Source organism: Dipodomys merriami, unplaced genomic scaffold, assembly GCF_024711535.1.
Source record: "Dipodomys merriami isolate MVZ:Mamm:240054 unplaced genomic scaffold, mDipMer1.0.p SCAF_25, whole genome shotgun sequence".
NCBI classification, from domain to species: Eukaryota; Metazoa; Chordata; class Mammalia; order Rodentia; family Heteromyidae; genus Dipodomys; species Dipodomys merriami.
In genome coordinates, this window is record NW_027203937.1 from 23,310,321 (window position 1) to 23,332,928 (window position 22,608).

General features: G+C 44.9%; 2 protein-coding genes across 4 annotated transcripts; one reads left to right on the forward strand and one right to left on the reverse strand.

Moving 5' to 3' along the window:
- Positions 1–443: 443 nt before the first annotated feature.
- On the forward strand, positions 444–8,605 carry Akip1 (A-kinase interacting protein 1). Its single transcript, XM_070035269.1, has 5 exons — positions 444–780; positions 1,156–1,236; positions 3,621–3,725; positions 5,849–5,929; positions 7,718–8,605. The coding sequence occupies exons 1-5, from the start codon at positions 592–594 to the stop codon at positions 7,859–7,861; spliced, it is 600 nt and encodes a 199-aa protein (XP_069891370.1). The 5' UTR covers positions 444–591; the 3' UTR covers positions 7,862–8,605.
- Positions 8,606–9,473: 868 nt separating this feature from the next.
- CUNH11orf16 (chromosome unknown C11orf16 homolog) lies at positions 9,474–21,851 on the reverse strand. 3 transcript variants are annotated; one of them, XM_070034800.1, is made up of 7 exons: positions 21,796–21,851; positions 21,004–21,188; positions 18,822–18,978; positions 16,613–16,850; positions 15,155–15,802; positions 14,180–14,239; positions 9,474–10,199 (listed from the first exon to the last, which is right to left on the reverse strand). In XM_070034800.1, the coding sequence occupies exons 2-6, from the start codon at positions 21,168–21,170 to the stop codon at positions 14,220–14,222; spliced, it is 1,230 nt and encodes a 409-aa protein (XP_069890901.1). In that variant the 5' UTR covers positions 21,171–21,188; positions 21,796–21,851; the 3' UTR covers positions 9,474–10,199; positions 14,180–14,219. The 3 variants fall into 3 exon arrangements, with proteins under 3 accessions (XP_069890901.1, XP_069890900.1, XP_069890902.1); XM_070034799.1 differs by lacking the exon at positions 14,180–14,239; XM_070034801.1 differs by lacking the exon at positions 14,180–14,239 and having other exon boundaries at positions 21,004–21,123; positions 21,796–21,844.
- Between the last annotated feature and the right edge of the window lie 757 nt (positions 21,852–22,608).

The window sequence follows — 22,608 nt, forward strand, 5'->3', positions numbered from 1 at the left end:
AATCAAACCCCAGGCCTCAGGCATGCAAGGCAAGCGCTCTACCACTGAGCCATCTTCCCAGCCCTCCCAACTTTTATTTATCCCAGCAGGAGACCAGCTCACTAGACTTCGAGCTCACCAAGCCAGACAAGACGGCAAGAAAGACATCAAAGGACCAGGCCCAGCCCAGGTGGTCTTCACTGCCGGGTCGCCCCAGGTCTATTCAAGCCTCAGCACACGACAATTTGCCGCCAAAAACGCTGAGGGGCGGCGATCGAACGCAGGAGGCGTGGCCAGGATCCTAAACCCCGCCCACCTCCGCTCTCCGCCAATGGCTTGCTCGGCGCGAGGGCCCTCGCAGCGCCAGTCTCCTCTTCCTTCTCCGGGAGCACTAAGCGCATGCGCGAGTCGCCGAGTGAGGGGGTGCCCAGCTCCGGGTGGGGGGGGGGCGGAAGTGAAGGGCGGGGCGCGGGCTGGAATGCGCGTTGAGGTCTGAGGGCGCGCAGTGGGGGCCGGCGAGGTCCAGGGGAGGGCTCCCTGGCCGAGCTGAGGCTGGTCGCCGCGGCCCTGCTAAGCCTCGGGTGTCTCGTGTGTGTGACTGTCCTGGGAGACATGGAGAACTGTTTGGCGGCGGCGGTGCTGAACGGGGTGGACGGACGTTCCCTGCAGCGCTCCGCCAGGCTGGGTCTGGAAGTGCTGGAGAGGGCCAAGAGGAGGGCGGTGGACTGGCCTGCCCAGGAGCGCCCCGGACGCTGTTCCCGGGAGCCAGCCCCCGGCCCCCACTGCCTTCTCCCCGGGGAGGTGAGGACCCAGTCACCCGCCCCGCGGGGCCTGCTGGGAGCCCGAAGCCCTGGGAGGATGCTGCCCTGGGCGGCAAGTATCAGTAAACGGACCCTGTACTGGTGACATTGTTGTTTGGGCAGCTGAAGAATAAAGATAGTTCTAGGTTCTGGTTTGCTTAAAGTCCAAAACAAATTTGAGCACACCTGTGTTTTTAGACCCGGGATTAATTGTACATCTGTCCTCGTTGAAATCTTTTCCCAGTAAGATCGTTCGTACTAAAGGAAAAAAAAAAAAAAACCAAAACTTTTCGAAAGTAAAAAGACTTTATAAAATGCTGTCATTCTCCAGTAGGGAATCCTATATCTCACCTGTGCTTTGCCATTTTTCAAATAGAGAGAAGAAAGGCAACCAACCCTTAGTTCTTCCTTCAGAACAATGGCTGAATTCATGGACTATGCCTCAAGTCAGTGTGGGGTAAGTTGGTGTGAACCAGAGTCCTGCCTCTGATGACCTGCATTTAGGGAAAATGGAAGTACTCCTGCATCCGCTACCGGGCCTTCATGGGTGGATAGTAATAAGTAATTAAACCATATAGTGAATCCAAGTTAAAATTCATCCAACAAATATTTAGTGAATTACTAATCCTGCAGTCATTTTGTTGAGGACACAAGCATTAAACAAGCCCCAAAAAGGTCTCTCTACTCATTTTTCAGTCTAGTGGAAAATAACTTATTTGATGAATTCCCTAATTATTAGGCTTAAAAAAATACAAAAACTGAACTGTAAACAAATCTTTAGGACCGCTCTAAACCAGAAGTAAGCCTCTGTAGTCAAGCTATAGTGACACAAAAGTTGAAACAAAGATAGGAAACAAAAAGTTGAAATGAAGATCTAACATAGCTCTTCTGATTTTTTTTTCCTTTGGTCAGTCATGGGGCTTGAATTCTGGGCCTAGGACCTGTCCCTGAGCTCTTCAGCTCAAGCCAAGCACTCTACCACTTGAGCCACAGCACCACTTCCAATTTTCTGGTGGTTAATTGGAGATAAGGGTCTCACAGACTTTCCTGCCTGTGTTGACTTTGAACTGTGATCCTCAGATCTCAGCCTCCTGAATAGCTAGGATTACAGGTGTGAGCCACCAGCGCCCAGCTAGATCTTCCAATGTACGTCTCAAGTTGTGATAACATAGTGTTTATATCGCAATGGGTCCATAAACTGTTGGTGTGACAGAAATGGTCATGTGAGACAGGTGCTGCTCACTGGTCAGAGATGTGTGGTTTACTTTTAGGAGCCACTTCCCAGCATTCCATCCTTGTTCTTTGCCACTTCCTGGCTGAAATATCTTTGGTACAGTTTATCTGTCTTACCTAAGGCATTAACCAGATCAATGAGAAGCAGAGAATGCACTTCAAGACATAATGGTTAATGATGCATTTTAGCTTTGTGTTGTAAAATCAAGATTTCTAAAGTCCCAGTATGTATAGCCTATTTCTTTGGTTTCCACTGAAAAATAAAGAGCAGCATAAAATTCTTTTTAGTACCATAAGGCATTGATAGGTGAAAAAGGGTTTTGAAGTTCCTCTTCTGAAATTTATATCCTTAAGTCATATTTAAGTACCTTGAGGGAAGGCTGATCAAGGCCAACCAACATTTGAAGGAAAACACTCCTTCAGTAGAAGGTAAGCCCCATTTGAAGTCACTCCAGACTTAATATTTTGTGACACTTTTTTGGCTGTAAGGATATATATATATGGGAGGAGGAAAAGGGCTCTGTTTTTGCACTGCTTTTTCGGTTTCATATGCCAAGATCTCAAAAAATTCTAACCTTTTCTTTTATAAAAATCCCTTTGATTCCAAGAAATGGCTTGGAGAATATTTTTTGTTTTTATTTGTTCCAAGGTGGTTGTAGAAAAATGTGTGACTTCAGCTCTACTGTAAAGTGATTAACTTACCCACTTGTTTCATGGTTCAGTAAAAGGAATAATATTTGTCTTTGGTTTGAGGTTTAGCAAAATTAGTGTTCTTCAAGTTGGTTTTTGGTCATGCATCAATTCAAGTTGTTATGGAATGGAGCCTCAGAACCCATTGGTTTTCTAAAGCCATAGAACAGAGTTCTGAGTTTGCTTCCACAATTTTGAAGCAGTTTGTAAAATATATCATAAAATATGTGTCCTGGGTGCATTCTCTGGCTTCTCATTCTTCTAGTCACATGCCTTAGTCCTACAATACATTCAAAACAAACAGGCTTTGGATGCCTTCATCATTAGTCATACTCAGGGTAAATCCCAAGGTTAATTTGGGACAGGGGGGAAAGAGACAAGAAAAATATAACTGATCTTCTGATCCTTTATCCTTTAACTAGACCCCTTTTCTTCCATTCCCCTGCATGGGAACCCTGGGAAGGCCAATATAGATAGCTCGTGGGTTTATATTTCCTGCCCTGCTGTATTTCTAGATCTTATGTACTTATCTGAGACCTGAACAGTAAACATAGAACTGTTCATCAGAATTTTTCAGGGGAGGAAATAAAAGGATATGTGTTCTGGACATTGGGGCAAAGAAGGACAGATTGTTTAATCTAGCAGAGAAAATGGGTCCTGCCAATCTTTAATTGGCTGAGTTCTTGCCCTACAGAGGCAGCAGGTGGCAGCAAATCCTTGCCAAATGCAGTTTTTTACAGCCTCTTCTCACAGGCTAAGGCTTGTTCTTTGATTTGAGAGGTCTGCTAAAAGGACAAGTAATTTGACTTTGTTTTCTGGCCTCCTTTCTTAACCACACTTTCTCAAGTATTAGAGGGTATTTTGAAAGTGTGACCTGAATATCTGGTTACTCCATTGTCTTTCTCATTATTTCTCTAGAAATATTATTCATCTAAGCCAGAGGAAGGAGGGGCAACCCATGTCTTTCGTTATCATAGAGGAAAGTCGGAGTTGCACCTGTGTGCGGATTTAGATCATGGTCGGGTATGTATCTTCACTTGTCCTGTGTTGGGCCTGCAGCCTCTCAAGATTGAGATCTTGTATTTGGAACACGTGTGTGTGTGTGTGTGTCAAGATTGAGATCTTGCATTTGGAACACGTGTGTGTGTGTGTGTGTGTGTGTGTGTGTGTGTGTGTGAGATCTTGTATTTGGAACACGTGTGTGTGTGTGTGTGTGTGTGTGTGTGTGTGTCCGTGCCAGTATAGGGCTTGTGTGTGTGTGTATGTGTGTGTGTGTGTGTGTGTGTGTGTGTGTGTGTGTGTGTGTGTGTGTGTGTGTGTCCGTGCCAGTATAGGGCTTGAACTCAGGGCTTCAAGTTCTCATTTGACAGTTTCGATCACAGCTGGTGCTTTACCACTTTGGCCACACCGCTGTATTTGGGAGCTCCTGTGGGACTGTGATTGCATGCCTTATCAGTTCACCTTAGAGAACTTACAGCAATTAAGTCAAGAATAGGAATTTGTCCAAAACATGACTAACTTATTCACTTTAGTTGAACCTGCATACTGAGTATGCTTAGAGAGCTTCACATGTCTTCAACATTTTCTTGAGTTGTATGTGGTTTCATTTGTTATTTTGTTTGGTGGTTCTGGGGTTTGAACTGAAGGCCTTGTACTAGCTAGGTAAGTGCTCTACAGTTTGAGTTATATCCCAGCCTTTCTTGTTTTTATTTTTTGGACAGAGTCTTGGTGCATTTGCCCAGGGCTAGCCTCAGACTACTATCTATCTGTGCCACCCTGCAGCTGAGATTTCAGGTCCAAGCCACCATGCCTGACTTGTTGGTTGAAATAGACTGTTGCTAACTTTTTGTCCAGAATAGTCTTAAACCATGACACTCCCAATCTCAGCCTCTCAAGTAGCTAGAATTACAGGTGTAAGACATTATACTCAACTTTTTAAAAAAAATAATTTTTTAGATGTGATCTTGTATTCCTGGCCTCAAGTGATCCTCCTTCCTCAGCCTCAGGAGTAGTTGGGACTACATGTCTGACTTAAAATATACTTTCTCTAATGGTAATGTTTCCAGATTCTTCTCACAGGCTTACCTGTTATTTACTATGTGTTATTACAAGGAAGCCAAATCTCCTGTTGAGGTATTGTTTGAGGAGAATAGCTTTTGTTCTTGTTTTTCTTAAACTCCCCTATTTGTACTCAAAAATAGAAAACTTCAGATTTTAAACCTTGATTTTTGGACCCTTGACTTTTCTGGCCTATTGGCCATGTTGGGATGTTAGAGCGAAGGAATTTAGGAGAAGTTAGAGAGCTGAGTGCAGGCTAGAGGCATACCCTGACCTCCTTTCTGGGATGTGAAGAGCTCCTAGAGCCTGTGCCCTGGGGTCCTTTTCCTGGCCTGAGCTCTCCATACTTCATTAGGCCTGACCTCCAAGGGAACTTGTGGTGAAAGAGTCATTAGCTTTCCACAAAATGTAATTTGATTCCCCTAAGAAAATTGGCCCTATTAGTCAGTATGTTCCTTCTTAGCTCCTCACTTCTAGAACAAGATAATTTTATTTTCTGAGAGGCTCTTAAGAGTCATTACTTTTTCACTTTAAATTGTTGCTAAGTAGCCCATGTTATAGTCTAGAAAACCAAGGCTCAGAGAAGTTAAACAATCTCTCTTCATAGGTAGCAGGAAATAGGATTTAAACTCAGGTTTGTTTAACTCCACGGCCTATGTAAATCATGGGAGACATGACTTAAAATATGCCTCTAAATTTACTCAGAAGAGCTTTAAAAACTTAGATGATAACTTTTAAAAAACCTGTGAAAACCTTTTAAAAAGCCTGTAATACTGCTACTCAGGAGGCTGAGACCTGAAGGTCATGGTTCAAAGCCAGCTGTGGCAGGAAAGTCTGTAAGACTCCTATCTCTACTAAACTACAAAAAAAACCCAGAAGTGGAGCCATGACTCAAGTGATAGAGCACTAGCCTTGAGCACAAAAGCTCAGGGACAACTCCCAGGCCCTGAGTTCAGGCCCCAGGAAAAAACAAAACAAAACTTAGAGCAATTCTAACAAGTAGGAGAAAAATTCTTTGCACTCCAAAAGTCAAAGCTTGGGCCCTACCTCATCAGTGTTTCTACTTGTCTCTTGACCCTGTCTCTTAGATGAAAGACAGAGAAAAGCCATCCCTTCACGCAGAAGGCATCTATCAAACATCAGACCTTGCTTCAGAAGCATCCGATCTGGTGAGTACAGTCTGTGAGTATGCTTGGCTTTACCACCATTGTCATCCTTTGACCCAGTTGACCTGTTAATTATCCAGCTCCCTGTTTCACTAGAGCTGTAGTGTTTTTATATTAAGATGTTGTTACCCTTGAGGAGAAGGGTACAACATTTTGGTTCAGTGTAAAGTTATGTTTTCTTGGTATCCTTCCTTCACTTGAAGCTTAGGGATGCTCTTTGGGCCTGAACTCATAGTTGTGGTTGGAAAGAATGTGAAGTATTCACATTTCTGTTCCTACAGCTCAGCTGGGCTGGCACTTGGTCTTGTTAGAATTCCACCATCTGTTCAGGCAGCAGGAGGGCCTGACCCTTCTGCTTGTAAAATGCAACTATTGTGGAATTCTAAAGCATATATATTTGGTGAGGTATCAGATTCCAAAACATTTGGAGGTTATTTGTTCCAATTTTCCACAAATGTTCTCTATAAAAAAAAAAAAAGCTATGAGTTTTTCATCTTTAGATTAAAATACTCATTAGTTCGTCAGTTCGGGGAATTTTTGGAACTTGGAAAGACTGAGGTTTTTGAGGAAAGGAACTTCAGCAATAAATTCCTTACTTTTGTTTACATACAAAGTAATAAAAAAGGTACCAGGCTTTGCTAGCTTCTAGAAAGCTTCTAGTAGCCTCTAAGTTTTGGTAATGCTAATCTTGGTGATAAACTATAGTGTTGGAATCATAGATGCCTATCCAACCCTGGTGCTGCCTTGTATGCAGACATCGTATTAACGGAGTGAGTATGCTTGGCTTTTCATTGTCTTATTCAACACAGTGACAATCAATAGTGTTATATTGTGATATATATTCATATCAGTTAAGTGTTAATAATTTTGTAGAAGCTGGGCATGAAAGTATAAAACATAAAGCAGCTTTTGAAGAAAATGGCTTCAAATCTGGAAGACAAAGTAAAGAGGGAATTTCATCAAAGTTTCAGTGTTACCACTTACTCCTGCTCATGGAGTTTGCTGGCCAGCAGTCATTCATCCCATGTATAGTGTTAAAAGTGACAGCTTCTGCCTGTGGCCCCTTCTGAGCATTGAGCAAGTGAGTGTGTAGTGGCATTCAGCTGTCACTTTGGCTCTTACTGGCCTTTCCTGATTTATAACTTTGCCCTTTCACCAATTGAACTGAGACCCATCCTCTGGCTATGTTCGTACTATGACCTTGGTTCCCGGCCATTATAACATGTAGCCTTAGAGAAGGTTTGTGCTCACTTCAGCTCTAAACACAAACCTTCCAGTTAGCTTCAACTTTCTCCAAAGAATGGCTTTTGTCAGCTATTACACTTCCCTCTTGTATGTTCTTAGCCTTAGGAGAAAAGTGCCTCATCTTCCTGATACTGAATTTAGCAAAACACTAATCTAGTAGTTCTTATTATTCTAAGGGACATTGCCATTATTGCTATAATGTCTGTTCACAGGTTTTACTGTCTTACTTCTGATCCCCCAAACAAGAGCCTTTTCCTCTGCCTATTCTTACTCCACTCCAATTAGTATCTTTTTACAATCCCTCATATTGATAAAACACTTGAGCATTTACAAAGTGTTTTCACAGCTTTTGACATAAGTCATCAAGCATAAAGGCTAAGATTTACTTAAATGGCAGCTGCTATTATGTAACCAACCAGAGCCTTGAAAACAGGACCCATGTCCCTCATTTGAACTGCATCCCATCACACCTCTGGCATGCATATCTCAATGCCATCATGGCATTGAGATACAAAGTATCTAAACTGTGGTGTCCTCTTTTTCCAGGCTGGGGACACCTCTAAGGACCTCTACATAGAAGTATATCCAGGAATCTATTCTGTCACTGTGGGCTCAAATGCCTTAACTAAGAAGACTCATGTGGTAGCGGTTGATTCAGGACAAAGTGTGGACTTGGTCTTCCCTGTGTGATGCTGCCATCACATCATTCTTTGTTACAAAGCAAGAAAATAAATCCGATTCTCATCAGGACAACCTATTAGGCCCACTTTTAGTGCTGACTCTAGAGGATCAGCCTTCCTGGGACCTGGAGTCTTTCAGTGCCCATTTTAACCCCGTCCACATTTGCCTGTAAACAATAATGTGATAATGCTGTCTGAAGAGTTTTTACTGCTGGCTAAGTAAAGATTAATTATGATAATAAAAGGAGAAATTTGGAAACAATTCCTTTTTACTAGTATTTAAAAAAAAAAACCGTGATCCTCCTGTTTAGGCTGTATGAAAGATTGCAGAGAAGCTATAGACACATGTGCCCAAAGCTGGCCATCACACCAGGCCACCAGCTCCTGGGCCCCTCCTGCTGCTCATCTACTGGGTGGTCTTAATGGGGTGAAGGTGCTGTTGCCTATTGACTGTCACTTGTGACATTCCCCCACTGACAGCCTTGTCAGCCTCTCTTTGTAATTATTATTTTTAGTGGGTCGTGGGGCCTGAAATCTGGGCCTGGGTGCTGTCCTTCACCTCTTCAGCTCAAGGCTAGCTAGTGCTCTCACTTGAGCCATAGAACCACTTCCAGCATTTTCTACTTATATGGTGCTGAGGAATTGAACCCAGGGCCTCATGCATATAAGCCAAGCACTCTACCACTGAGCCACCTTCCCAGCCCCCATTATTACTATTCAATTTCTTGTAATAAAGATTATGCTGAGGGTCTCATTCTGACTGTAAAGATCAAAAATCATTTATTTTAGTTGGGTACAGTGGCTGGCATAAACCTATAATCTCAGTTACTCTGGGACTCAGAAACAGGAGGATCATGGTTCAAGGGCTAAGCCAGGCAGTTAGTAAGATCCCAAGAACAAAAGAGCCAGGTTGTGACTCAAGTGGTAAAACCTATCCAAAGACCTGTATTCAGGGGCTGGGAAGGTGGCTTAGTGGTAGAGCGCATGCCTTGCATGCATGAGGCCCTGGTTCGATTCCTCAGCACCACATAAGCAAAAAGAAAAAAGCCAGAAGTGGTGCTGTGGCTCAAGTGGTAGAGCGCTAGCCTTGAGCTGAAGAGCTGAGGGACAGCGCGTAGGACCAGAGTTCAGACCCCACGACCAAAAAAAAAAAAAAAAGGACCTGTGTTCAATTCTTGATATTGGGGAGGGAGGTGGAAATCAATCATTTAAAAAAAGTCACTCATATGTTCCAAACTTCATTAAAGTTATTACACCAACAGTATTGTATCTCCCAGTAATTCATCTCATTTTGAATTGAGCAACTCTTTCCTCAGGAAAAATGCCAGTATAAGACAAAACAATGCAGGTGCCAGTGGCTCACGCCTGTAATCCTAGCTACTCAGGAGGCTGAGATCTGAGGATCATTGTTGAAAGCCAGCCCAGGCAGGAAAGTCCGTGAAACTCTTATCTCCAATAAACCACCAGAAAACCGGAAGTGGCAGAGTGCTAGCCTTGAGCTGAAAAGCTGAGGGACAGGGCTCAGGCCCAGAGTTCAAGCCCCATGACCAACCAGAAAAAAAAAAAGACAAAACAATGTTTTGTTACATTTTTTTCTATTTCTTTTTTTTATTGTGAAAATACTGTACAGAGCGGTTACAATTACATCGGCAAGATATGTTTTGTTATATTTTAAGAGAACATCCTGAGCAATTTTAACTGAATATTTTTACCTTCATAACTGAATTATCACACATCCAAAACAGTGATCTAAAAGTCCAGAAGTAGTCCAATTATCAAAGCCTCACCCTATAGAAAATTCAAATTAGCTAGAACATAAACTTCCCACTATTAAAGTCAATCAGATAATTAAATTTAATCCTTTAACACTTTATACTTAAGATTTTTTAAATAATAGAGCTATATTAGCATTCTTACAAGGAACAGTCTCCCATGAACATAGGGTCTCATAAAATGGACCTGTGCCCACACCATAGGGCAGAGAGTCCTTTAAATACAAATCTTTACACACACATACACAAAGTCCATGATGAACTTCATAGGCTCTGTAAGCCTTCTGAAATTGTATGCAAAAGTCTGGGTATATACAATTTTCTGGGAAAAAGGGTCTTACCATTCTCAAAGGGAGTGTGATCCTAGGAAGCCAAAATCCTGTTGTAGGGGTTTTAGTCTAAGGGGAATTCTTATCCCTTTCATGCTTCAGCACCCTCACTTAGCTTTCTATGTTCAACTTCCTCATGGTTTTATACAGTTGCTTTCAGGACTACCTTTTGTGAAGCTCCCACTACCACAATTTGTACTCTCCTTTTTGTGCGTCTCTTCTTTTCAGACATTATAACGTCTTGTTCCTAAACACAAAATCAGTTATGTGAGTATGCCACCAGAGTCTCAATAACAAATAACTAAATCAATAATCACTCAATCTCTTAAGTATCTAAGAGTTCCTAGTGTTGTTCTGTGTGTGTGTGCGCGCACACACACACACACACACACACACACACTAATCCTGGGGCTTGAATTCAGGGCCTGGGAAAGCTCAATGCTAGCATTTTACCACTTGAGCCATACCACCTCTGGCTTTTTTGGTGATTAATTATTGGAGATAAGAGCCTCATGGACTTTCCTCCGGCTAGCTTTCAACCATGAACCTCCTGAGTAGGTGGAATTACAGGTGTGAGCCATGGGCACCCAGCTATTCTCTATTTTTAAAAGGAAACTTTGTATTAGTCAATTTCTCACCATTATGTTTTGTGAATAGTTATTTATCAGATGCTCCAATTTGGAGTTGAGAACAAGTTTTCTCAGACATATTTCACAAATAGCCAGTCAGTAAAGCAAAGGAGATCAGTTGCCATGTTTAAGGAGCTTCTCCTTCAAAAAAAGAAATAGTAGGCTAATGGGAAAATAAGTGGAAATAAGTGGAAAAATCAAAATAACAGGAGATAGGACTTCTAAAAAGGAAGGACATAAACATATGGTGGTACAATGTAATCCCAACATTGAGAGGCCAAGGCAGGAGGATTATATGTTCATAGTCAGCTTGGACTACATTATGATAGTCTGTGAAAAAGAAGGAATACTTCAAATTTTGTTGTTGGTCTAAAGTTTTGAACACAAGGCTGAATGCTTACTAGGAGAGATACTCTACTGCTAGTCCATACCTCCAGCCCTTGTTTTTGCTGGCTATTTTTTAAATAGGACCTTGCCTCCTACCCAGGCACATGCCTGGTCTATATATAGTCCAAATGTCTGTCAGACTCTTATCTTCAATAAACTACTCAGAAAAAGCCAGAAATGGCGCTGTGGCTCAAGTGGTAGAGTACTAGACTTCAGCAAAAGAAGCTCAGGGACCGCACTGAGGTCTGAGTTCAAGCCCCAGGACTGTCACAAAAAAATAAATAAATAAAAAAAAATGAGCGGGGCCAGGTGCTGGTGGCTCATGCCTGTAATCCTAGTTACTCAGGAGACTGAGATCTAATCTCAGTCTCAGGGCAGGAACATCTGTGCAACTTTATCTCCAATTAACTGCCAGAAAACAGGAAATGGTGCTGTGCTAAAGTAGTAGAGTGCTAGCCTTGAGCTGAAGAGCTCAAGGTCAGGGCCCAGGCCCAGAATTCAAGCCCCACAACCAACCCCCCCCCCCCAATGAGCTGTGCCTGCCTGAAGTGGTAGAGCACTAGCTATGAGCAAGCAAGCATGAAGTCTTGAGTTCAAGGTCCAGTACTAGCAAGGAGAGAAAAAAAACAAAAACCTTACAAATTGAATCTGTTTTGGTCTAAGCAAGGGAGCATCATAAGGCCTGGCAGCCCACAGTCTAGCCTTCCTGAGGTTACCAGCATCAGTGAACTTACTGAATAGAACTAGAAGTATGGAAGGCAGAGGACCCTACACAAGATTTTTGTTTCACAAAAAGGCAGAACTCAAGATGGATGTGTCAAGCTTCAGTACTCGAGATAACTGAATCAAGTTCTCTTTTATCAAGGACAGCTATCTAGTACTGATGAAATACCAATCATATTTAGGAGAAGCAAAACAGCACATTTCCTTAAAAGGACAAACCTGGATCAGAGAAAGGAAAAGCTCTGTTATTTACCATTGTTTCCAGCCTTGGCCCACACTTGGTTTTATCTTTGTTACTGCATCTGTGACCAGAGATGGGAATGGCCCCTTTCTCCACATCCCCTCTTCAGCATAATTCCCATTGCCTGGGGAACATGTCTGATGATGTCCCATGGGTCAGCCCTACTAATTGACTTTACCCTGGAGTGTAACAAAAGATTTTTTTTTTTTTGGGTCCAGTCATGGGGCCTGAACTCTGAGCCTGGGCGCTGACCTTCAGCTCTTCAGCTCAAGGCTAGCACTCTACCACTGGAGCCACAGCACCACTTCCGGCTTTTTTTTTCTTTTTGCTTATGTGGTGCTGGGGAATCGAACCAGGGCCTCATGCATGCAAGGCAAGCACTCTACCACTGAGCCACCTTCCCAGCCCCCCTATATTATTATTCTTTAGGTAATTATTAAAACTTATTTTCAAAGAAGAAAACTTTGGAGTGAATTAATTTAAATGGGTCGTGTGTGCTTAGGGCCAGGAAGAATTTGTTTGAATTGCTATGGGGCAGGTTGTAGCCATGGGAACACAGACATGGTATTGGGGGGGGTGTCTAACCCTGTGTCCCCTCTGTTCCCTGATTGTGGGTCTGATGCTGTGTCAGTGGTGCCCACAGACTCCTCTCTGTTGGACAGGTACAGCTTCTCGTTCTCCAGACTGCTATATCAAGAGGCACTGGAAGCTAGGGAGGAGGTAGCATATATCATCACCTATTGGAAGGGCAGATCTCAGGAACAGCTGCTTCCAAGGATCACCCTTGTGAGATTCAAGGGACTGATTTCACAGAAGCTCAGCATTTTTCCCTCCACCCTATATTTTCAGTTTTGTCTTTGAGAGGGGAGGAAGAAGTCATTTGAACAGAGATAGGTTTTTGTCCTTCTAAATATTTCCCTATCAGGGCTGGGAAGGTGGCTCAGTGGTAGAGCGCTTGCCTTGCATGCCTGAGGCCCTGGGTTCGATTCCTTAGCACCACATAAGCAAAAAGAAAAAAAGCCGGAAGTGGCGCTGTGGCTCAAGTGGTAGAGCGCTAGCCTTGAGCTGAAGAGCTGAGAGACAGCGCTCAGGCCCAGAGTTCAGGCCCCAGGACCAGACCCCCCCCCCCAAAAAAAAAAAAAAAAAACCAATGCATACTAAAGCTCAGCAGTCCAGAGGAACCACCCAAGAAAGTTTCTCACTTTTTTTTTTTGGTCCGGTCGTGGGGCGTGAACCTCTGGGCCTGGGTGCTGTCCCTCAGCTCTTCAGCTCAAGACTAGCTCTCTACCACTTGAGCCACAGCGCCACTTCCGGCTTTTTTTTTCTTTTTGCTTATGTGGTGCTGAGGAATCGAACCCAGAGCCTCATGCATGCAAGGCAAGCGCTCTACCACTGAGCCACCTTCCCAGCCCAAAGTTTCTCACTTTTAAAATGAGTTTTCCAGGCTGGGAATGTGGCTTAGTGGTAGAGCGCTTGCCTAGCATGCATGAAGCTCTGGGTTCAATTCCTCAGTACCTCATAAACAGAAAAAGCCGGAAGTGGCATTATGGCTCATGTCCTAAAGTGCTAGCCTTGAGCAAAAGAAGCTCAGGGACAGTGCCAAGGCCCTGAGTTCAAGCCCCAGGACTGGTAAAAATAAATAAGTAAAATAAAACAAGTTCTCCATTTTAGGGAACTGAAAACTAGTAAGTCTTTACCCCCAGGAAAAAAGTGAAGTCATCATGGGCTGAGCAGACCTCCTGCCTGAGCAGCTGTCCTAGAAACAGGGCAATAGCTTCAAACAAGAACTTGCAGTGGAGTGGGTTTCTCTCACCTGTAATCTTAGCTTCTTAGTGTTAGGTTTTTAAAAAGAGGTAGCTGAGTAAGAACAGCACCACACACATGGCATTCAGGAAAGGGGTAGGTTTATTCATTCTTCTGGCTGGCACCAGGCAATCTTGGTGGGAAAGAGCTGGGAAAGAGAGAGAGCTGGGAAAGAGAGCATCTGGGCGTGGGCGAGGCCTTATCTAGGGTATGGACGGAGAAAGGCGTGGCCACATCAAATTCAGATGTGATCTCAGTGATTGCAGATGTGACCTCTTCCAGGTGTGCCAGTTGCCTAGGTAACGCAGGTACTGGGTGGAGAGTTTGCTGCGAGGAGGGTGGGGTCTGCTCGCCATCCAGGAGCGGACCTTACACTTAGGAGACTGAGAACTGAGAATCATAGTTCAAAACCATCCTGAGGAAAAAAGTCTGTGAGACTCTTACCTCTGCTTAACCAGGAAAGAGCCAGAAGTAAAGTTGTGGCTCAAATGGTAGAGCACCAACCTTGGATGAAAAAACCAAAGGAGAGGAGGCAGCCCTGAGTTTAAGCCCAAATAATGGCACAAGGATGATCATATGCTCCCCCCCCCAAAACAACAATTTGCAATGGGTTTGTGTGACTGATTCAGAGTGGATCCCAGGGTTAACACTCTTATACACTTAGTCATGGTGTTCTTAGCATGCCCTTTTCCAGATGCCCTTTCCTTGAATATAAATCAGTGCCTGGGGCCCTGAGGGCTGGGCTTTATTCAGACCACCTTCTTCATTCTTGTTTGCCATCTGACCTAGACTTCTGCTCTTTCTGGGCCCCATTGATAAGCCTTGGCAGCAGTTACTTGGAAGGGCTGTTTTCTGAGAGCTGGAATGGCTTAAGGCACACATAGGCTACTCCCAGAACCTACTAAGCCGTGTTAGTTCCGTGGTCCTCTACTCGATGTAAAGAAACACGGGGATGGCTGCAGACTGCCAACAGCAAAGCAGCTCAGTTCCCCTGTGGCTCATAAAGTAGCTTCAGGCAGGTCTTGGTCTTCCCACTCCAGCCTACTAAGAGGTCCCTCTGGATAGTGCAGCCTTCTGGCCATTGTTTAAGCAGCAGTTCTGTGCTTTGCAAGACACTGAATTGACTAAGTTATTGCATCCTTTAAAGAAAAAATATCGAAGCCTTCGAGATGGGGAGGAGAGAGCATAAACAGAGAGGGCAGTGCCCTGTCTGAGCACAAAGGCCAGATTATCCTTCCCTTTTTGTCAGAGCTTAAATGGAAGCCTATCACTTCTCTCAGCCACCCCTTTCATATGGCCAGCTCTCAGTTATTACATCTGAGCCCGAATAGAGCACAGGTGCATCAGATTCCTAAGGGCCACATAGAAGGGAGACAGCAGCCTTGGCCTCGGAAGATAGCCCATGCCCTTCTTATTTACCTGGTTTCCCCAAACATGGCTCAGGCCCATTTCTTCTCCAGTACCTCCATGGGGGCTGGCAGGGGCCACTTTGCCTCACAGACTTGGCAGGAAGGATGGAGTCAGTGTTGACTGCTCTGTTTACCATGAGTCTCTGGGAAAGGCCTGTCTCCAGATTATTCTCAGAATCCTCTTCTTCGATGGAAGAAGAAGACAAGGACGGAAGAGCCATGGGAGCATACTCTGCTTCTGCCTCATCTTTGGGACTCTCTAGGGAGAAGAGCTGTGCTGTAGGCTTCAGCTCTGATTCTGGGACTTCTCTAGCTGTGATCTCTGAAGTCCTAGTTAGAGGCCACCAGGTAGGGCCTGCCAAGGGGCACCGGCAAAGGCAACCCTGGTACAGTTGCTGGCAGCAGGCATGGGGGTGGCATGAAGGGCACAGAAACAGAATGTCTGCAGGAGGCCCATTGGTGAGGCATCCAGGGACCGGCCTCAGCAGGGAACAGCAAGGGGCCCAGAAGGGTTTGGGGTATTCCCTCATACAGGGCTTATACAGCCTCTCCACAGCCTTCTTCCAGACTGCGAGGGGTACTTGCTTGACCCCATCTACAGGCACTTTAGCTGTCATGCCATTCCAGAAGTAAACAATGATTTCTTCTTCCTGTGATGCTATATAATAGAAAAGGGAAACATTTTGTTATAGTAGCTCTTCTCAGGATGAGGGATCTCCTGTCCCCAGAGCCAGAGCTTCAGCCCCATCCCTCTACTCTACCTGCCTTGCTCCTCACAGGCCCCCCTCTTCCTGGAAGAGCCTATGGGAAGGTCCCTGTCCCCTGGGTCACACTGACCACCACTTCTGCATGGACTTGCTAGAGCTTCCCTGTCTTCTGGGCTATAAGATGGCCTAGAGGAGGCCCATTTTTCATGTGAAGCCAAAATGCTTCCTCAATAGAAAGCTCCTGTCATTCTGTGAATTACATTTGTGCTGCCTGGCATCCTAGAAATGTCTAGGAGGGCTTGGTGAGGGATGGGTTCTTGTATGAGCCCAGAATAACCTCACCATACTGCAGTTCTGCTAACCAATATAGATGCAGTAGTTTTAGGTCATTTTCTGTGATTTAAAAACAGGGCTAGGGATGTGGCCCAGTGGTAGGGCACCTGCCGAGCAAGCATCAAGGCCCTGAGTTCAAACATCACCACAAAAGAGAGGAAAACAATGTTAATGTTATAACTTGGAAGATACAAACCCTATATCTGTTGTCACCCCAGGGTTAAGATGCAGGTAGGTATGTACAATTTTTTTTTAATTTTCCCCCTTTTTCTGACAGTGCTAGAGATCAAACCTAGGGCTTCATGCATACTAAACAAGTGCTCTGCCAGACCAATAATTCTTTCTTCAATTGCTCTAAGATCTGTCAGCGATGGCCTGATCACTAGGCTGGCTCCTGGGGACGGATTGGTTAGAGCAGCTTCCTTTACCTCTCTGTGAGCCTCCTCTCATCTCCAAGCCTGAGAGAACAGTGCCAGGGCCATACCGCTGTCGGTCTGGCCCCCAGCAAGCCAGCACCTTGTCCCCAGGTTGCAGTGAGTATTTCACAGATGGTGAGAGTCGAATGACATCTTCTTCTAATACTATACTCTGCCACTGGGCTTGCAGCTTTGGGACTGTGGCAAGGGGAGCCTCAAATTTCACAACCAGGGCCCCTCGCCTCTCCACCTGTGTGGGGGAAAGAAAGCAGAATACAATTTGGTAGTAGCCAGAACCAATGCTCCAGAACAAGGTTCTGAGTCTCCATTATGAAGAGGACCCTGAAAAGAAGGAATGAGGGTGGGAGGGGAAAATACTCCCAAAGCCAGTCAAAGTGGAGATAAACAGCCAATGGGACTATTGCCATTCTATCTCTTCTTGCTACCACCATCTCTGGTTTACCACTCTCTGCCTTTCTTTGCCATTCTCTTTTTCTATTTTTCTTTCCTTCTACAAAATTTAAACTGAAAAAAAAATGCTTCTCCCCTTTCTTTTCTTTTTGGTATTGGAGATTGAACTCAGGGCCTCAAGCTCTATCATTTGAGCCACACTCCAATTCTTCTTTTTTAACTGTATTTTTTTGTCTTTTCTTTTTTGGTACTGGGGATCGAACCCAGGATGTTGCACTTGTTAGGCGAGCGCTTTGCCACTGAGCTACATCCCAGCCCAGCCCAATTCTTTTGATTTTAGTGTGTTTCAGAATTCATGCTTTTGCCTAGATTGGCCTAGAACTGTGATCCTCCTATCTCTGCTTTCTAAGTAGCTATGGTTACAAATATGCACCATCATACCTCACTGTAATTCTTATTTTTTGAGAATTAGTCTTCCTTCTGCTGATCCATATGCATATAATCTGTCTCTGAAAAGTCCAAAGAAATTAAGTAGTCACTGAATGAAAGCCCCAGCCTGAATCCTAGCCTGCAAGAACGATTGAATGCTGAGTTATTCCCACACCTGTGGGAAGCACATTCTACTACTCTTTCTCGGTGGTAACTCAACAAACTGAGTTTTTCTTAACAAAATACTTTCTTTTCTTTTTTAGTGCTGGTACTGGTACTTGAAACCAGGGTCTCACACTCTTGCTTGGCTTTTTTATTCAAGCATGATCCTCAGGATTCAGTCTCCTGAGTAGCTTAGATTACAGATGTGAGCCATCAGTGCCCAGCCAAAGTACTTTTTGTGTATGTGTATACCAGTACTAGGACTTGTATTCTAGGCCTGGGTACTGTACATTAGCTTTTTCACTCAAGGTTAGTGTTCTATCACCTGAGCCACAGTTCCACTTCTAGCTTTTTTTTTGTTTATCTACTTCTACTTTTTTGGCGCTTAATTGGAACTAAGAGTCTCACAGACTTCCCTGCCTAGGCTGACTTTGAACCACATCCTCAGATCTCAGCCTCCTGAGTAACTAGGATTACAGATGCATGAGCCATAGGTGCCCAACCAAAGTACTTTTAATATACATTTTCTTCACTGTTATGGGTTAAATTGTGCTTCCTCCCCACTTGTTGCCAAATGTATATGCATAGCCTTCATAATGTTGCCTTGAGAATAGAATCATTCCAGGCCAAACTAGGGTAAGGTCATCATGAGCATGGCAGGCCCATAACCCAATATAGTGGCATACCAAAGATTACCAGCAAACACTGAAGCTAGAAGAGGGGCATGGAACAGATTCTTCCTCATAGCCAATAGCTGGACTCAGAGCCTCAAGAAGGGATACACACCTTTGAAGTCTATCTGCTCAGGAAGCTGAGATCTGAGGATCAAAGTTTAAAGCCAGTCTGGGCAGGAAAGTCTCTTATGTCCAATTAACTACCAAAAGAAATGAAAGCAAAGCCTGAAATGGTACAGCACTATCTTTGAGCATAAAAGCTCAGGGATAGTGCCTAGCCCCTAAGTTCAAGCCCTAGGACCAGCACCAGGGAGTGGGGAGAACAACAGATTTCTGTTGTTTAAACTATTACATTTGTGATGCTTTGCTATCCATTCCTAGCAAAGTAATAATCTCACTGATATTACATTCTCACTTCTACAACCTGGCTGTGGAAGCTCTGGTTTTACTCAATCAACCAAACCTTCGGACACCTACAATAAATCAGGTAATACAGAGCCATCCAGAGGAGCATACCAGGGAGATGCTAGGAGTCAGGGACTTACCTCTGGAGTGCTTTTTATCTGAGCCAGGTAATAAAAGCCATCAGTGTACCTTCTTGCCAGGACCCAGGTGTCAGCAGCGTCTCCAATTTCTCCAGGCTGGCTAAGCCTCTGTTGTGCTGAGTTAGCAATGTGGAAACCAGGGTGATAAGAATCTTTCCTGGAAAAATATTAAAACATGAAATTAGCCAGGCCTTGATGGCTCATGCCTGTAATCCTAGCTTCTCAGGAGGCTGAGATCTGAGGATTACAGTTCAAAGCCAGCCCGGGCAGAAAAGTCCCCGTGAGACTCATCTCCAAATAGCCACTCAAAAACTGGAAGTGGTGCTGTGGCTCAAGTGGTAAAGAGCTACCCTTGAGCACAAAAAGGCTCAGGGACAGTACTCAGGCCCTGAGTTCAAGCCCTACAACTGACAAAAAAACAAAACAAAAACCATGAAATTAAGTGGAGGAAACACAAGCCCTAAAGACATCAAGCAAATTGTTCCACTCATATCTGGGTAGCACCATGATCATGTAAAGGACATACAAGAGTGTGTATGAACAACAGAAACCCATGTGGCAATCTATTACATTCCATAAGAGGAGTAAACTTGTGGGAGCAGTTGAAAGTGAGGACAGGAAAGTAGACTGTTTTTGTTTTGTTTTGTTTTGGATTGGGGGTTTTGTTTCAAGGTATCCAAAATGTAATTAATTCTGAAATATTTAAGTTCATTAAAGCTTGCTTTGAGACCTGACAAGAAACTAGGAAAAGGTGCCTGGCTATAACTCCCCAGGCAGTATGTAAGATTCCAGGTTGCAGCATAGAAGTGAGGATGAAAGTACTAAAGGAGAAAACTGCAAAGCCCTTGACTGTGGAGACAGGAGGAAGTGCTGGAGCAGGGTCAGCAGCACAGAGCAGCTGACTATGGGTTTATAGAGCAAGCCAAGCACAGACTGGCTCTGGGGAATTATGTGGACAAGGCTTGCTGGCCGCTTCCACTGAAAGAGCTAAGGGGGAGGGCTTGGGATTTTGAAGAAAGTATTTTGTGAGCAAATATGAATACAAAGATGCTTAACTTTGCCTTCAACAGGATGGATTAAGGGAGCAAAGTGGGTGCTGGTGGCTTACACCTGCCACCCCAGCTACAAGGGAGGCAGTGATCAAGAGGATCACAGTTTAGGGCCAACTCAGACTAAAAGTTCACAAGTCCCTACCCCAACCAGTAGGTAGACACTGAAGTATGTGTCCCTAATCCCAACTACACCAGGAAACATAAATAGAAGGATCATGGTCTAATCTGGCTCAGGCCTGGAAAAAAAAAAAGAGCCTCTACCTGAAAAACAACCAGAGAAAAGGGGCTGGAGGTATGGCTTCAGTGCTAGACTACCTGCCTATTTAGCACAAAAACCCTGAGTTCAAACCTCAGTGCCACATGCACGAACACGTATATAAAAGGAGTAATTAAGAGCCATCATTTCAGGTGATGTTTCCCTTCCTTGAGAAAACGGAATTAAATGAGTAGCATGGACCTGCTCCCTGAAACTCACGTGATTTCTGTGTTGCAGGCTGACGTTCCTTCTCCTCTTATAGTCATACTTTAGGCAGCTGACTGAGAATACTATTCAGGAAAATTGTGGACAGCTGAAAATCTTCAACTGCCATTTAGGCTTCAGATTAGGGAGTCTGTTGGTTGTGAGCTCACTTAGCCTCTGCTGTTTGAAAAGCACCTGGCATACAAGCAGCTCAGGACATGGGGGTGTTTGTCTTCTCCTGCCCCCTCCAGTGCCAGCGAGCCCTGAGGGTAAGCAATTCTTCACAAACTCCGAGCCTGATGACCATTGGAATTCATATGGAATAAATGCCCCCACCTTAGCTGTGAGTTGGAGAAACCCTGACTTCTCCTATGTACTACAGCATGCGTCGGAGTTGACAACAAAACCAGCTAGAAACTTCATGGTTGGTCATCCCTGATTGCCTTCCCCCACAGCTATGACAGCCACAAATCTGCTACAAGTGGGACAAAAGCCAGATCCCCTGGGGGTATGGTGTTGTCGGTGCTAACAGGCTTAAACACCCACATAAATTATAAGCCAAACAGTAGAGACCCGTCAGCCCTCCCAGGAAGCAAGGTAGCTCCCTCACAGAACACATTTAAAAGCAAGAACACAGGCAAAAGGGCAAGGTGGGGGCAGAGGCTGGTACCTTGTGAGAGTGTAGTGCCTGGGGAGCTGGGGCGCCTGCAGGGCGAAGGGGCAGGTGAAGGAGAGGTCCCAGGGAAGAGCAGCGCAGTTGAAGTCAGTGGCCTTCAGCATCCGGGCCACACTGCAGTATTTGGGCAAAGGCAGCACAGGATCAGTGGAGGATTGCATGGCCTTAGGAGAAACAACCTGGAAAAGCATCACCATTATCTGAGCTGCAGCCTACAGTCCAGCAGAGGGCGCCTAGGTGGGTGGGCTCAGCTCTGGGTTAACTGCATCCGGGCAAGGCCTCTCACCCCCACCGACACCCAGAGTTTCCTCTTTGGATCATCTGCCTCAGAGACCTCAGGTCAGGAAGCAGGGGAGGGATTAAAAGAGCAGACGATGTGAATTTTAGAGAAATCCTGCTTTAAGTCCTTCTCAGGCTGCGTGCTCACTTGTCTTCTAAAGCACCTGAAGTTACTGCTTAGATGTCATAGAAAACAACTGGTGCATAAGTATAACACAATATTCATTAGGCTTTTCCTCCTTCTCCCCAGGAGCAAAGTCTCCTGGGGGCAAGTCCGTTCTTCTCCTCACAAACCCTAACCCAAGCCACAGACCTCACTCCTAACCCAGTCCACCTACAGGACTAAACTCTGGCCCCAGACTCTGCTGAGATCTCAGGGCCATTCCCCTCCATGGACTTGTTCACAGGGAATAGCTGCCACCCACAACACAACTGTGCTAGCCCACCAGAGCCCTGTTTGTCACTGCCCCGCCACTCGAGTCTACAGATTGATCCCATAGGACTTACCCACACCTGTAAACTTGACCTCCACCTCAGCCTTGTCCCAGCCTCTGACCTTTCCAACAGTCAGAGTTTAGGGCCTCAACCCAACAGATTCCTGGTTGCCAAGCAGGGTGCCAAGCAGGTTACCATGGATGCAAACCAGCAGGGGACACTGGGATTATGCAGGCACTGAGCCTGTGCAACAGGAGACTTGACATAGTCTCTCCCTTTCTTTTTGAAGAGAGGAAGAAGGAGGGAAAGGCTTCAATTCCTGAAGCTCAGTCCTCCCAACTGCCAGAAGAGGTATTAAAATATGGTAGGAGGACCTCATGGACATGGGTGGTATGGCAGGACCTTTGAGCCAGGAGCTGATACCACAGAGACTCAGGCCTGTTAGCTGCCTCCACCAGGCACTAGGCTGGGGAGGAGGGAGCCACTGTTGAGCCCAGGGACTCTTAATAATTTATCATACTTTAAAATAGATAACCCAAGGCACTGGGCATTTTCACAACAGAGAGAGGGCTCTACTGAGGAACAGAGATGTAGTGACCACCACAAGTGTAGAGAGTAGACACTGATGACCAAGGGGACAGAAGTCGAGATCGTATGAGTATTGGAACATTCATGGAGGAGGCTGGTATTTGGAGGCATCTGATGTTTATGCTCCCCCAATGATGTGCCTAGCCCTGTGCTCAATGGAGAATACCAGAAATGTATGTAGGGATATTTGTACTGTCTCATCCACATCCATTCCCTTCTTCCACTAGTTCTGTCTTGGGATCCATGTGCCAACTAGACTATCAGCTCCAAAGATAGGATGTATGTCAATCAGCACAT

Coding starts and splice junctions, on each gene's coding strand:
- Akip1 (XM_070035269.1), top strand. CDS start 592: ATGGAGAACTGTTTGGCGGCGGCGGTGCTGAACGGGGTGGACGGACGT. Junction 781..1,155: donor ACTGCCTTCTCCCCGGGGAG/GTGAGGACCCAG, acceptor TTTTTCAAATAG/AGAGAAGAAAGGCAACCAAC. Junction 1,237..3,620: donor ATGCCTCAAGTCAGTGTGGG/GTAAGTTGGTGT, acceptor TTATTTCTCTAG/AAATATTATTCATCTAAGCC.
- CUNH11orf16 (XM_070034799.1), bottom strand. CDS start 21,170: ATGCAATCCTCCACTGATCCTGTGCTGCCTTTGCCCAAATACTGCAGT. Junction 18,979..21,003: donor AGGCACTACACTCTCACAAG/GTACCAGCCTCT, acceptor ATATTTTTCCAG/GAAAGATTCTTATCACCCTG. Junction 10,200..15,154: donor GCCATGTTTGGGGAAACCAG/GTAAATAAGAAG, acceptor TTTTGTGTTTAG/GAACAAGACGTTATAATGTC.